Source organism: Sminthopsis crassicaudata, chromosome 3 (assembly GCF_048593235.1).
Source record: "Sminthopsis crassicaudata isolate SCR6 chromosome 3, ASM4859323v1, whole genome shotgun sequence".
Classification (NCBI taxonomy): domain Eukaryota; kingdom Metazoa; phylum Chordata; class Mammalia; order Dasyuromorphia; family Dasyuridae; genus Sminthopsis; species Sminthopsis crassicaudata.
The window spans coordinates 630,183,950-630,198,307 of NC_133619.1; the positions used below are offsets into that span (position 1 = coordinate 630,183,950).

At 42.6% G+C, this 14,358-nt stretch overlaps 1 protein-coding gene across 5 annotated transcripts in view; it reads right to left on the reverse strand.

The window, feature by feature from the left end:
* TP73 (tumor protein p73) overlaps positions 1-14,358 on the reverse strand; it is a 212,845-nt gene that overhangs the window by 136,870 nt on the left and 61,617 nt on the right. For all 5 annotated transcript variants that reach the window (XM_074306470.1, XM_074306471.1, XM_074306469.1 and 2 more), the window contains exons 2-3: positions 13,908-14,003; positions 11,879-12,002 (exon numbers count right to left, since the gene is read on the reverse strand). In XM_074306470.1, coding sequence (XP_074162571.1) covers positions 11,879-12,002; positions 13,908-13,972 — 189 coding nt within the window. In that variant the 5' untranslated portion in view covers positions 13,973-14,003. The remainder of the gene's footprint in view (positions 1-11,878; positions 12,003-13,907; positions 14,004-14,358) is intronic.

Here is a 14,358-nt window from a genome sequence, read left to right on the forward strand (position 1 = left end):
GGAAGCTCCGGGATGCCCAGCTGGCAGGGGCTTCTGTTTCAGCAGAGACAATGTGCTCTGGAGCGGCAGCTGCCGTCAGGGGCTGGCTTGGTGAGGGGGAGCCCTGACCCTGGGCCTTCTGCTGGTTTTCAGCCACAGCTGTTTATCAGACAAAGCGGGAGGAGAGGCGGGAAAGGGAGACTAGGGAGGAGGGAAGAAAGAGCGAGGGGAGGGAATTACAGAGGGGAGACAAGGGGAGTGAAGGAGAGAGAAAAGAAGGGATAGGAAAGGAAGAGGAAGGATGGGAAAGCAAAAGAAGACAAGGAAGAGGAAGGGAAGGGAAGGAAAGCAGAGGAAGGGGAGGTCAAGGAAAGGAAAAAAAAGGAACAGCAAGGGAACCACTGTGGGCAGATGACTGTTTCTCCTCTCTCTCTCCTTGTCTCCATCCATCCATCCTTCTCTGTCTCCAAGTCTTGTCATTCTTTATCTTTCTGTCTTTCTCTAATCTCTCATTTGTCTCTCTTGAATCTGTCTTTCTCCCTCCTCTTTCCTACTTCTCCCTGTGTCCCTCCCCCCATCCTTCTCTCTGTCTCTAACTCTATTTTTTGTCTTTGTTTTTCTTTCTTTCTCCTTTCTCTCTGTCCCTCCTATCCCTCCCTTCCTCTCCCTCTTTTTCTCCCCCTCTGTCTCTCCTTCTCTCTCTTTCTCGCCCTCTCTATCTCTCCCTCCCTCCCTTCCCTTCTTTCTCCTCCTGTCTGTCTCTGTCTCTCTTTCTCTCCTCTCTCACCCCACTCCTTTCCCATAACATCTTTCTAATTGACTTCACTGTGACCCCAATTCCTTTATCCCTCTCTCCCCATGGCCTTTTCTTCCATCTTTCACAATCTTAGAGCTAAACCTAAAGCTGTCAGGAGAACCAAGGTTGAGAGAAAGAAGGATTTTATCAATCACTTAGAGAGTTAGTGGAGGAGGTCAGGCATGGACCCCAAGGCTTTGGATTCCAACTGAGGGCTCTCTCCATCATCCCTCACTGCACTATCACTATAACCATTGTAAGGATTCTTACAAAGTGCTAAGTCACTAGAATGGATATAATTATCTAATTTAGCATAGTACTTAACTCTAGTTCAGAGTTCACACCTTTTCTGTGTGTGTGTGTGTGTGTGTGTGTGTGTGTGTGAGAGAGAGAGAGAGAGAGAGAGAGAGAGAGAGAGAGAGAGAGAGAGAGAGAGAGAGAGAGAGAGAGAGAGAGAGATATGGAGGGAGGGAGGGAGGGGCTGGGGTTAAGTGACTTGCCCAGGGTCACACAGCCAGGAAGTGTTAAGTGTCTGAGACCAGATTTGAATTCAGAGCTGGTGCTCTATCCACTGCACCATCTAGCTGCCCCCCCCCCCAGAGTTCACACCTTTAAAGGAGCTCGCTCATTGGTCCTTTAAGGAGCTCCCACAAGCCCAGGGAGTACCCACAAGCCCATTCTCTGGGAGAATATAAGAAGCCAAGATTCAGTGGGGACAGTCAATCTGAAGTGAGTCAAGGGGAAAACTTCAAGGAAACTCGAGGAGATTCAGAGCCAGGATTCAGTAGATTTGCAAGTCCAGCAGATTCACAAGTCTAAAGGAAAAGCCTGCTCATGGACTCCTGGGAGATTCACAACTAGGATTGAATTCTGGGAAACCCACAATCCCACACTCTTGGAGGCAGAGTCTGATTCATTCCCACGTCTCCCTTCATGCTGGCTGGAGGCTTTGGATTCAGAGAGAGCTAGAGACTGAAGCTGCCTGGAGACATTCTGACAAGAGCTCATTGGGGAACCAAGGAAAGAGATAGGCCTCTATTAAAGGTAGACAGAGCCCAGGAAAAGATTCAAGACTTTGAAGGACACAATAAAGGATCTAAATTTTAACTCCTGGCTGCATTTTGGGGTATTTGAACTAAACGGAATCTGGCCCCAAGAGACCTGCTCTCCAAGAAAACACTCATATTTTAGAGAAACAGAACATCACATTTTGGTGCCTAATGTGGGGCAAGGACTTTTGCTTATCCTGATTATGGCTAATTCTGAGCCCTTCAGGGAGCTAGCCCGGACTTTACAACCATTACAAGGGAAAGGACTGTACCAGTAGGTAAGGGACTCCTAGAAGAAACCTATACAGATCAGCACCTTTTCTTCAACCTGTAGTCACAATACAAATAGAGACCTGGAGGGGATTTTAGAGGCCCTGGAATCCAAATTCTTTGCAGATAAGGACACTGAAGCAGCTACCCAAGGACATCCAAGCAGCAAGTGCCAGAAAGGGTTTGAACCTGGTCTGTCTCAGTCTTCTACCACCACAGCTTTTTCTACCATACTCCCTCTATTGTCTACAGTCTAAGAACTGCAAAAGTTCTTTCATTTGTTCATTCAACATTTACTCAGCTCTGATTTGTTCAAGAGGCTAGTGGGTAGAGTTGCTCTTCAAGCTGAGATGGCTGCATACAATCAGGCTATGAAATGCTCACCCAGTAACTTAACGCTCAGTGGCACATGCAGCCAGGTCTCTAAGTTCTAGGTAGTGAACTAAAAGATAAGGTAGTACCCAGAATACCCGACCTGCAGTCAGGAAGATCCATCCTTCCTGAGTTCAAATCTGCCCTCAAACACTCACTAGCTATGTGATCCTAGGCACATTACTTTACCTTGCTGGTCTGTTTCCTGAGACCAGACTGACGCTTCCTTCTCCAATGTAAAATGAGTTGAAGAAGGAAGTGGCAAACCATTCCAATATCTTTGCCAAAAAATGGGGTTACACAGAAAATGTACTCAGATTCAGTAAGGGCAAGCTCCTAACCAGGAAGTACCCTACGCCAACTCAAATCATAGGTGCAGACCAAAAAAAAAAACCAAAAAAACCTAAAAAAACCAAAAAAAAACCCTACTGTGTATATATTTTGTATTCAGTTTTATTATAGTTGTATTTGCAAATATATATGCATATGTTGTAGCCACTTTCCCTACCCCGGAGATTGGAAGCTCCTCAAGAGCAGTCAGTCAACAAGCATTTATTAAGCATCTCCTCCATGTCAGGCAGTGTGCAAAGCACTGAGGATACAAACAAAGGCAAAAATCGAGGGAAGCTTAAAGTCCAATAGGGAAGCCTGTGAAATATCTATGAATAAATAAAACACAGCTAAGATAAATTGGAAAAATCACTGGAGGGAAGACACTAAGACTAAGGAAGTCTGGGAAATGCTTGTTGCAAAAGACACTTGAATTGAGACTTTAAGAATTTATAGTTCTTAGCCTGAAAACAATAGAGGGAGTATGGAAGAAAGAGCAGTGGTGAGAGACTGAGACAGATCAGGTTCAAATCCTCTCTAGCCCTTGGGTAGCTGCTTCAGTGCCCTTATCTGCAAAAGACTTGGATCCCAGGGCTTTTAAAACAGGAAATGGAGGTGAGGTGGGAAAGTCATCAGTTCAAATCTTCTACCAGATACAAACTAGCTGTGTGATCACAGACAGATCACTCAATCACACTGAAAAATGGAGGTGATAATACTTCTAATGTGAGTCTCACCAGGCCTTAGGACTTTGAAATCAACCAATATTTATTAAGCACTACTACTATTAAAAATGCTTCTAAATACTGGTGAGTGATAACAAAAGGAAGTAAAAGACAGTCCCTATTCTCATAATGAAACAATATGTGAAAAGTATTTTACAAGTTCTCAAGTGCCACCTAAAAGTCAGTAGTGAACATTATGATTGTCTATCGAGAGGAAAATGAATAAATCCAGCATAATGCTGAGATAAGTTGGGCAAGTCATCAGTTCAAATCCTCCACCAGATACTAACTAGCTGTGTGATCCCAGAAAGATCATTCAATCATACTGCAAAATGGAGATAATGATACTTCTAATGTGTGTCTCACCAGGCCTTATGAGTTTGAAATCAACCGATATTTATTAAGCATTACTAATATTAAACATGGTTCTAAATACTGTTAAGGGATACAAAAAGAAGCAAAAGACAGTCTGTCTCCTCAAGGAGCTGACAAACTAATGAAACAATATGTGAAAAGTACTTTACAAATTCTCAAGTGCTACCTAAAAGTCAATAGTGAACATTATGATTGTCCATTCAGAGTAAAATGAAGGAAGCCAGCAGAATTCTTCCCTCTTTGCTGGAGATCAGTTGGGAGTCCTCCAGCCTGAGGAGCGGTGAGAGTTACTCCAAAGTGTGCTCCCTGGACAAAGCTAAATGATCAATCCCACACGCCCCATTTGGTTATAGGACATGTGTTACTATGCTGGCAGGCCAAGGGCATGAGTGTTACAGCCAAAGTCGACAGCAAGGCTTTCTGAAGAAAAACCAGGCCTGATGGCCAAAGGTTGGGCCTTTGGGTTCGATGAGCACCATTCAAGCTGGGGCTGTAGCAGTTTTGAGAGCTGTAACTAAGGGCGAGTTATCTGAACTCCCAAAGCCTCATCTGAAATGTCCGCACATAGTGCTAGATTGTTAGCTCAGAAGATGAGGTTAGGCAGTGCAGTGAGCAGAGTGCTGGACCTTGAGGCAGGAAGCTCCAATCTGGTCTCAGACACTCACTTCACTTCTGTCTGCCTCAGTTTCCTCATCTGTAAATTGGAGATAATAAGAGCATCTACGGCACATGGGTGTTGAGAGAAGTGAATGAGATGATCTCAATACAGTGTCCAGCACATAGTAGATGCTTAAAAATGCTTATTCCCTTCCTTACCTTTCAAGCTTCCAAAAAGTATTCCTCCCAAAAGAGGAGACTAATTCTGTTTCAGAGAGAGTTCATACAGCTTAGAGTACTAGCTCTATGAATAGAGGATCTCATTTTTTTTTTCCATTGGAAAATGTTTTTTTATAAATTTTATAATTATAATTTTTTAACAGTACATATGCATGGGTAATTTTTTTTTACAACATTATCCCTTGTATTCATTTTTCCAAATTTTCCCCTCCCTCCCTCTACTCCCTCCCCTAGATGACAGGCAATCCCATACATTTTATATGTGTTACAGTATAACCTAGATACAATATATGTGTGTAAATCCAGTTTTCTTGTTGCACGGTAAGAATTGGATTCCGAAGGTATAAGTAACACTGGGTAGATAGACAGTAGTGCAAACAGGTTTACATTCATTTCCCAGTGTTCCTGTCTCTGGGTGTAGTTATTTCTGTCCGATCATTGATCAACTGGAAATGAATTAGATCTTCTTTATGTTGAAGATATCCATTTCAATCAGAATATAGAGAATCTCATTTCAAATAAAGATTTTATATTATCAATATAGATTAATAACAATCCCTAAGATCATTCTCCTTCCATAATATTTTTTAATCTCTAGTTCCCAAGATTTTCAACAAGTCTTGCTGGGGAGGGGACCTTTTGGAAAATGAAGTGCTTTCTAATCAATCTTAAATATACAGATTTAACTCCCTTCAAAGCCACTTCCCACCAAATCCAGTGACAACAAATATATCCAAAGTTACCATCATGAAGAGCCTAATTGAGACAAGGAGAGATCACTGGAGACCTAATGATGAGTTCCCTACCAGAAGGCCATGGGGCAGCAAAGCGGAGAAAGAGGTGGGGTAGAGAAGAGAGAGAGACAGACAGAGACAGAGAAAAAGACATATACACACGCATGTGAGTATGGTCAGGTTAAGTTAAAGGAGAAAAGAAATAAAATATGGGAGAGAAGAAGGAAGAAATGAAAAAAGGATGGAAAGAAGGAAGAAATGAAAGTATACAGGGAAGGAGGAAGGAAAGAAGGGAAAAGGGAGGAAGAGAGGAAATGAGGGAAGGAGAGAGGAAGGGAGGAAGAGAAAGAAGAAGAGAGGGAGGGAAGAAGGAAGGAAGAGAGGGAGGGAAGAAGGAAGGAAGAGAGGGAGGGAAGAAGGAAGGAAGAGAGGGAGGGAAGGAAAGAAGGAAGAAAGGGGGAGAGAGAAGGAAGGAGGGAGGAAAGGAGAGAGGAAGGAAATATTTTTAAGTGAACAGAAGAAAACAGAAGGAAGACCAGAAAGAATTGTAGACAATTAGGAGAGTTTTGAAAATCCTGGGCACAATGTTATATTTTTAAAAGAAAAGCCAGCTGTCCCTAATAGAGATCTACAGTTTTAATTACAATCTTGTCTTTCTATTCTACAAACATATATGGAAATGTTCATTTTCTTGGATGTTTTTTAAGTTCACAATACTTCCCTGAGATGTGTGTTGAAGACTTGCTCAGGACCACCCAGGCTGGGGAGTGTCAGAAGGAGATTGGAGCCTTTACCTCAAGGGTCCCTCTCTTTCCACTATTTAGAGGCAGCGACCTAGCTGAGACTTCTCTTAGTGGCTAAATATTAACCCCCTTTTCTTCACCTGATCCTCATATGGTTGGAACGCCAGGCTTTTGATCACTGGTGGCTTCCACGTACATCATTTTGGGTAAAGATATTTTACTCTTCACCAGAGTCAGGGATGTGCTGGCAGATGTTTAACAATCAACTCTCTGAAAAGGTCCACACTTTAAAATTTATTCTGTATTATTGTCTCCGTCATATTCTTATCTAGACAATCACAAAACAACAAATCAGACTGTTTGATGATTTCTGAGTAACTGTCCACATCAAAAATCTGACAATCAGTCAGGTTTCAGGAGTGTCCAACATACCCTTGCAAGGGACACGATCTACTTCGGTACCCCTAAGTCAAATCCTTTCCAACTGAGGAGGCCCTCCCCAAATATGGCCTAGTTCTTGAGAGCCTCAAGTCAGCCAGCATTGTCTGTGTCGTGCGGTAGCCTGGATTCAGACCCCAGCTCTACCATCTACTGTCTGTGTGACATTATTTAGCCCCTCTGGATTTCAGTGTCTGTAAAATGAGAATGGAGGAGGTCCCCCTAGCTTAGGGAATGATTCTATGGACATGTAACTAATGGAAGTCCTTCTTCACAGTATAATCAAAGCGTGCGAGGGATTATCACAAGAGCTTAGCTCGAGAATAGCACAGACCCAACCCTCTCATTTCACAGATGAACAACTGAGACTCAGAGAAGGCTGAGTGACTTAGAATCACAGTCTCGGTGTGTATTATTCCTTGCCATGACTATAATAGACCAGCCACACTTTCTAAGGGTCCGCCATTTAGCATTCAGCCATCCCCTCCCCTTCCCTCATCTCCACATCCCAAGCTCCTTTCTCTTTCTTTCTGCTTCCTTATGGAAGTTTCCAGTGGGGAACCCCTTGTGGGATCTCACGACCATTCCCTCCTTCTCACCTCCCTTTCTGCCGTCTTCCCTTGAGTTTGCCCTTTGCTCTGGCCCGTTATCCCCAAGCTAACCCTTTCCCCAAGCCCGGGATCAGGATGTTCCCCAGGCCCAGCTTGGCTCGGCCTTCCTCCCCTCACCCCCTCCCAAAACCCCAAGTTTGAGCCAGCAATTTATGCCGGGAATTCCCACTGCCATTAAGTGTGCTATGCATGTAAATATCTCATAAATGGCTTTTTACTATGAGGCATGTTTATACCTGAACAAATTATACTCTATTTTTGTTTGGAAAGGTGTAGGGCTCCACCTTCATTACAGCGTGGGGCCCAGCAAGCTACATGCCCGAGCAGGCAAGAGAGTGCTCTTCGTATCCTGGCCTGAACCTGACTCACCGGGCTAAGAACAGAGATGTGGCTTTCGGATTCCTTCCACTCCAGCTGGGGTCGGGATGGGGTGGGGGGAGAGAGCACACACCGCCCCGGATGGAAATAAGAGTCTTCACTCCCCCCCATCCCCACGGCAAGGTTTGAATTCTCCTGGCACCCAATGAGACCTTCATTTCTTCCAAGGCATTAATTGAGCAGCTGAACAGCAACTGTTCCCCCAGTGACACCCCTGATAGGTGTTCTATGGTTCTGTGATAGACCCAGAGATGGTATTCTATAATTCTGTGATAGACCCAGAGATGGTATTCCATGGTTCCATTTTAGGTCCAGAGACGGTATTTTATGGTTCCATTTTAGGTTCAGAGATGGTGTTTTATGGTTCCGTGATAGAACCAGATAGTGTTCTATGGTTCTGTGATGGATTCAGAGATGGTGTTCTATAGTTCTGTGATAGATTCAGAGATGGTGTTCTATGGTTCTATGATAGATTCAGAAATGGTGTTCTATAGTTCTGTGATAGACCCAGAGATGGTATTCTATGGTTCTGTGATAGACCCAGAGATGGTGTTCTATAGTTCTGTGATAGAACCAGAGATGGTGTTCTATGTTCTGTGATAGAACCAGAGATGGTGTTCCATAGTTCTATGATAGACCCAGAGATAGTATTCTATGGTTCTGTGATAGACACAGAGATGGTGTTCTATGGTTCTGTGAGAGTTCTGTGTTCTGTGATAGAACCAGAGATGGTGTTCCATAGTTCTATGATAGACCCAGAGATAGTATTCTATGGTTCTGTGATAGAACCAGAGATGGTGTTCCATAGTTCTGTGTTCCATAGTTCTATGATAGACCCAGAGATAGTATTCTATGGTTCTGTGATAGACACAGAGATGGTGTTCTATGGTTCTGTGATAGATCCAGAGATGGTGTTCCATAGTTCTGTGATAGAACCAGAGATGGTGTTCTATGGTTCTGTGATAGATCCAGAGATGGTGTTCCATAGTTCTGTGATAGACCCAGAGAAAGGTGTTCTATGGTTCTGTGATAGATCCAGAGATGGTGTTCTATGGTTCTGTGATAGATCCAGAGATGGTGTTCTATGGTTCTGTGATAGATTCAGAGATGGTGTTCTATGGTTCTGTGATAGATCCAGAGATGGTGTTCCATAGTTCTGTGATAGACCCAGAGAAAGGTGTTCTATGGTTCTGTGATAGATCCAGAGATGGTGTTCTATGGTTCTGTGATAGACACAGAGATGGTGTTCTATGGTTCTGTGAGAGACACAGAGATGGTGTTCTATGGTTCTGTGATAGAACCAGAAACGGTGTTTCCATGGTTCCATGCCCTTTCTACTTTTTCCTCCTAAGACTCCTCATGACTTACAAGGAGTCAGATTTCAGCTCAGGGTAGCAAAAAACTTACTAACAAATCTGAACTGTCTAGCAATGGCACAGATACTGATTCCAACCACTGAGTATCCAAACACAGAATCATTTGATCATTTGTCCAGAGGTTCTACAGAACAGATTTTTATAGTGCATAAATGGGAATAAATATCATTTTGTTATCTGGAGAGGAAATGTTACAGAAACTCTAGGGTTGCTCCAACCCCAAGATTCTATGATGAGTTGTGCTAATGTAAGGTCTTCCTATAGGGATCCTTTAAAGTAGACAAGAGTATGGACCACAGATAGAGAGCTGAAAGAAACCCTAAAAGCCATCTAATCCAATATAGCCTTATTTTACAGAGAAAGAAACTAAGGTCATATGGCAAGCCCTCCTTTTCTACAATTATTTCTTGGGCAATTCCAATAATCTCAGGATAGAAAATGCCATTCACATCCAGAGAGAACTATGGAGACTGAATGGAGATCAAAGCCTAATATTTTCACCATTTTTGGTTTCTTTCTTTCTCTTTCTTTCTTTCTTTCTTTCTTTCTTTCTTTCTTTCTTTCTTTCTTTCTTTCTTTCTTTCTTTCTTTCTTTCTTTCTTTCTTTCTTTCTTTCTTTCTTTCTTTCTTTCTTTCTTTCTTTCTTTCTTTCTTTCTTTCTTTCTTTCTTTCTTTCTTTCTTTCTTTCTTTCTTTCTTTCTTTCTTTCTTTCTTTCTTTCTTTCTTTCTTTCTTTCTTTCTTTCTTTCTTTCTTGTGTTTTTCCCCCTTTTTGTCTGATTTTTCTTGCATAATATGACAAATATGAAAATATGTTTTAAAAGTCTGCCCAGATTTAACCTATATCAGATCACTTGCTGTCTTGGAGGAGGTAAAAGAAAAAGGGAGAAAAATCTGAAACACAAAATCTTACAAAAATGAATATTGAAAACTATTTTTACATGTATTTGGAAAATAAAACAGAACTGAAAATAAAATAAAATTACCACTTGGTATAATTTGGATTCAACGTGTTCAAAATAAGAGTCACCATCTTCCTCCCTAAATATATCTCTTCTCCAAATTTCCCTATTTCCATTTGCCCAATGGCTCACAACCTTCTTTGACACTTCCCTGCCCTTCTACCCCGCCCCATTGCCTATTGGGTGTTGAGCTTTTTCAATTACAGCTTCTTAAGACCTCTTGGGACCCTCCTTCACAATTTCAGCACCTCTCCTCTCACCTAGTCTATTTTATTAGTCTCCTAATTGGGTGTCTTCCTTCTATGTTCTGTTCTCTCTAGAACATCCTTCATATGGATATCAAACTTATGTTCTTACAACACACCTAAGACCGTGCCATTTCCTTATTCAAAAATCTTCAAAGACTCCCTATTTTCTCTAGCATAAAATACAACCTTTAAATGCATCCTACCTTTCCAGACATATTTTTAATAAAATCCTATCACGGTCACAATGCCATCTCAAGTCTCCATGGATGCACAGGCTGCCACCAGCACGTCTCATATACTTCTGAGAATCTCTAGCGTCTATCTTCTTCCTCTTCCTTTCAAAAGCCAGGTCGCCCTATCCTATCCAGGCTGAAAGTACAGTGAGCACTCACGGTCAGGATCTCACTTACTGATCAGCATGAGAACCTGAACCTGATGCATTTCCAGCCTGGGACAGTTTGCCCTTCCTTAGGCAACCTGTTCATCCCTCCACCCGTCACCATATTGATTCTGATCTTAGAATGGATACCTTATTATCTTAGCCCACCGAAGCACAGAATTTCTTTCTTTCTTTTCTTTTCTTTTCTTTTCTTTTCTTTTCTTTTCTTTTCTTTTCTTTTCTTTTTCTGAGGCTGGGGTTAAGTGACTTGCCCAGGGTCACACAGCTAGGAAGTGTTAAGTGTCTGAGACCAGATTTGAACTGTGGTCCTCCTGATTTCAGGGCTGGTGCTCTATCCACTGCACCACCTAGCTGCCCCCCGAAGCACAGAATTTCTAGGCTCAACAGAGCCAACAACCTCAGTCTTCCTGGTCCCAGGGATGAGACGTACAAGCCACCTCATCTGCCTCCTAGCTCCTTTCAAGGTTCAGCTAAGGTATCATCTCCCATGGGAAGATGTGTCTAATTCCCGCTAAATATTCCCACTTTCTCTTCCCCAATTATCTCAGATTTACTTAACTCTATCCATAGCGTATACTAACCTGCCAATCAGTAAAAAATAAGATCCTTTAAGGGCAGGAATGGTTTATTTGGTTTTGTTTTTGTAGCCCTGGGGCTTTGTGTTATAAATCATAAAAACTTAATAAGTGTTTATTGGAATGGTTTAGATGGTGGCAGATAGTCCGCCATTAAGAAGCTTTTTCCATTTGGAAAACTTTTCCATGGCTCCATTGAAATGCAAATATCCCAGGGGAGGGATAACATTATTAACCATAATTTAACACTATCTAGGAGCGCAGAAGGAAACTAGTGTTTTGGATGGGAGGAACAAGAGGCAGAAGCGGGAAAGGGTGACTCCAGGGAAGGAAGAAAGATACCCGTTTTCCTGACGTTGATCATGTTGTGATCCTAACGCAACCCTCAGTCCAGTATTTGTCCTACAAGCCCAAACCTAGAATCACAACACTTGTTTGCCAATAGAAAACCAACCAATTTATGGCCCAGACACAAGAGTGGTCAGGAAGAAAGGGGATAATGGGAGTGTGAGATGAGACATCATCCCACATCTTGACACTGTTTTTTAGAGTAGGGAAGTAGAGGCAAAGGGGACCCCCATTATCTCCTTTCATTAGCTCAGTTGTGTCATCCTTCCAAGGGAAAATCAACCCTGTTATCAGTATTGTTTTTCCCCTTCAGGAGTCAAGAGACCTCACTTACCATGACAGACTCATTCATGCTCTGCATATGGAAGTCGTCCATGCTGACCACAGTCCCACCAGCCACTACTTCACTGCCCCCTTGACTGGACTGGGGGAGATCAAAATACGTGCTGTCTGGCTCCCTGAGAAAAGATGAGAAAGTTTTTAGCCCTACTTGAACACCCTCACCTATCTGCCAAAGGATAGTGTTAATTTGGAGAGGAAAGGAGGTGGGGTGGAGGGGGGCAGGGGAAAAGAAATCTTCCTCATCACTAAGAAGGACTTGAGAGAATCCTGGCTTTATACTTTTATCCATTTACTTTTCCTCCTATGTACTTCTACACTACCCCTACCAACTTTTCATCTCCTCTCCTTCTGATCCTCTTCTCAGTTTCTCTCCTTCCTCTCTTTTCTTTCTTCTTTCCTCTTTCTTTCCTTCCCTCTTTTTTCTTATTTTTCCTTTCCCTTCTGTTCTTCACTCTCTCTCCTCTTTCCTTGTTCTTTCTTTCCTTGCCTCTTTTCTTCTCTTTCATTTCCTCTTTCTTTTCTTCCTTCTTTTCTTCTCTCCTTTCTTTCCTTTCCTTTCTTCTCTTTCCTATTCTTTCTTTTCTTCTCTTTTTTCCTTCCTCTTCCTTTAATTCCCTTTATTCTCTCCTTTCCTTCCCTATCTTTACATATCTCTCCTCTTTTTTCCCTTTCCTTTCCTTTTCCCCTCTTTTTTTCCTTTCTTCTCTTCTCTTTCCTTTCTTCCATCTCTTTTCCCCCTTTTCTTTCCTTTCCTCTGTTCTTCTTTACTCTCCTCTTTCCTTCCCTCTCTTGTCTCTTTCCTTTCCTCTCCTTTATTCCCTTTCTTCTTTCCTTTGCTCTCTCCTCTCCTTTCTTTCCTTCCCTCTCTTGTCTCTTTCCTTTCCTCTCCTTTCTTCCCTTTCTTTACTTTCCTCTCCTCTCTTCTTTCCTATCCTTTTTCCTTCTTTCTATTCTTGTATCTTTCCTTTTCTTTCTTTCCTTCTCCATCTTCTCTTTTTTTTAATCCTTTCTCTTTCTAACTCTCCTTTTCGGTCCTACCATCTCCTGTCTTCTCTTTTTTTTCTCCATCCCTTCTGGTCCTCTCCTCAAGTCTCCTTTCTCCCTTCTCCTCTTCAGTCTTCCTCTTTGCAGTCCTATCCCTTCCTCTCCTTTCCTCTCTGCTCTCTTTCCTTTCCTTTCTTTTCTTTTCTTTCCTTCTCTCTCCTCTTTCCTTTTCTCTTCTATCATCTCCTCTCCTCTTTTTTTTCTCCATCCTTTCTGGTCATCTCCTCGAATCTCCTTTCTCCCCTCTCCTCTTCTCTCTTCCTTTCTCTAGCCCTCTACATTCCTTCTCCTCTCTTTTTTCCTCTCTCTCCCCTCTTCTCTTAGCATGACTTCTTCTGAAGAATCTAAGTTAGTGACAGATCATCTGGTCCAACCCTTACCTGAACAGGAATCCCTCCCCAAATAAGTGAGCATCGCTCTTGCACTGGAAAACCTCTAAGGATGGGCAGTTCACTACCTCTCAAAGGCATTCTCTTTGGGGGCAGTTCTCATTGGTAAGTTTTTCCTTGTCTGAAGCCAAATTTTGTCCCTTTGTAATTTCCCCCATTATTCCCAGTCCTTCCCTCTAGAGTCAAGCAGAACAAGGTTCATCTTTCTTCCACGTGACAGCTCTTCCAAGGACGGAAGATGGCCCTTGCCCTCTACCCCACGTCACCCCTCCTAACAATGTTCCAAATGACCTCGTGGAACCCCACCTTTCCACCTCACCTGTTCCCTGGTCATCAGGTTCTTTCCTATGACACCAAAGACCCTCAGGAAAGGAATCAATCTGCTCTGCAGATTACTAGGAAGTACCTCATTTTATACAATGCATTCTAAGGAAAGCCTCATTGGGCTGCAGTTCCTGCCCACGTATACCTATCTCCTAGAACTGGACACCAGGCCTCATGAGATGCTGAGTCTAATCTGGGCTGAGGAAACACGTCCCTAGACTTCTACTTTATCTCCCCAGGAGACAGACTCTGAAGGAAACTCACAGAGTACTCCAGAGGTGTTCAAACGTGGTTCCTTCATCTGTAGAGGAAGACTGGGACATCTTCATGGAGGAAGAATCGAGCCAAGGGTAAAGCACTCTGGGAAGACAGAACATATTCGTGTAAACAAGAATTATCTGTTCAATGTCAATTTCAAAATCATTCTTGCATCTGCTTCTAGATACCACCCTCCAAGACTAACAAGGCTAGAACAACTTCACTTTTCAGAGGATAGCAGATTTGGGACAAGAAAGAAATGTAGGGACAATGGAGTGCCACCTCCTCATATTAAGATGAGAAAACTGAGATTGTCTCAATTCCGAAGCCTTATTTTCTCTTCCACCACACCATTTTACCTCAACATCACTCTGCCCAGGACACTTTATGTGCAAATAAAACATGTGCTTCCCCCTGACCCCAGTGCTGACCGCGATACTAATTATTCTTTATTATA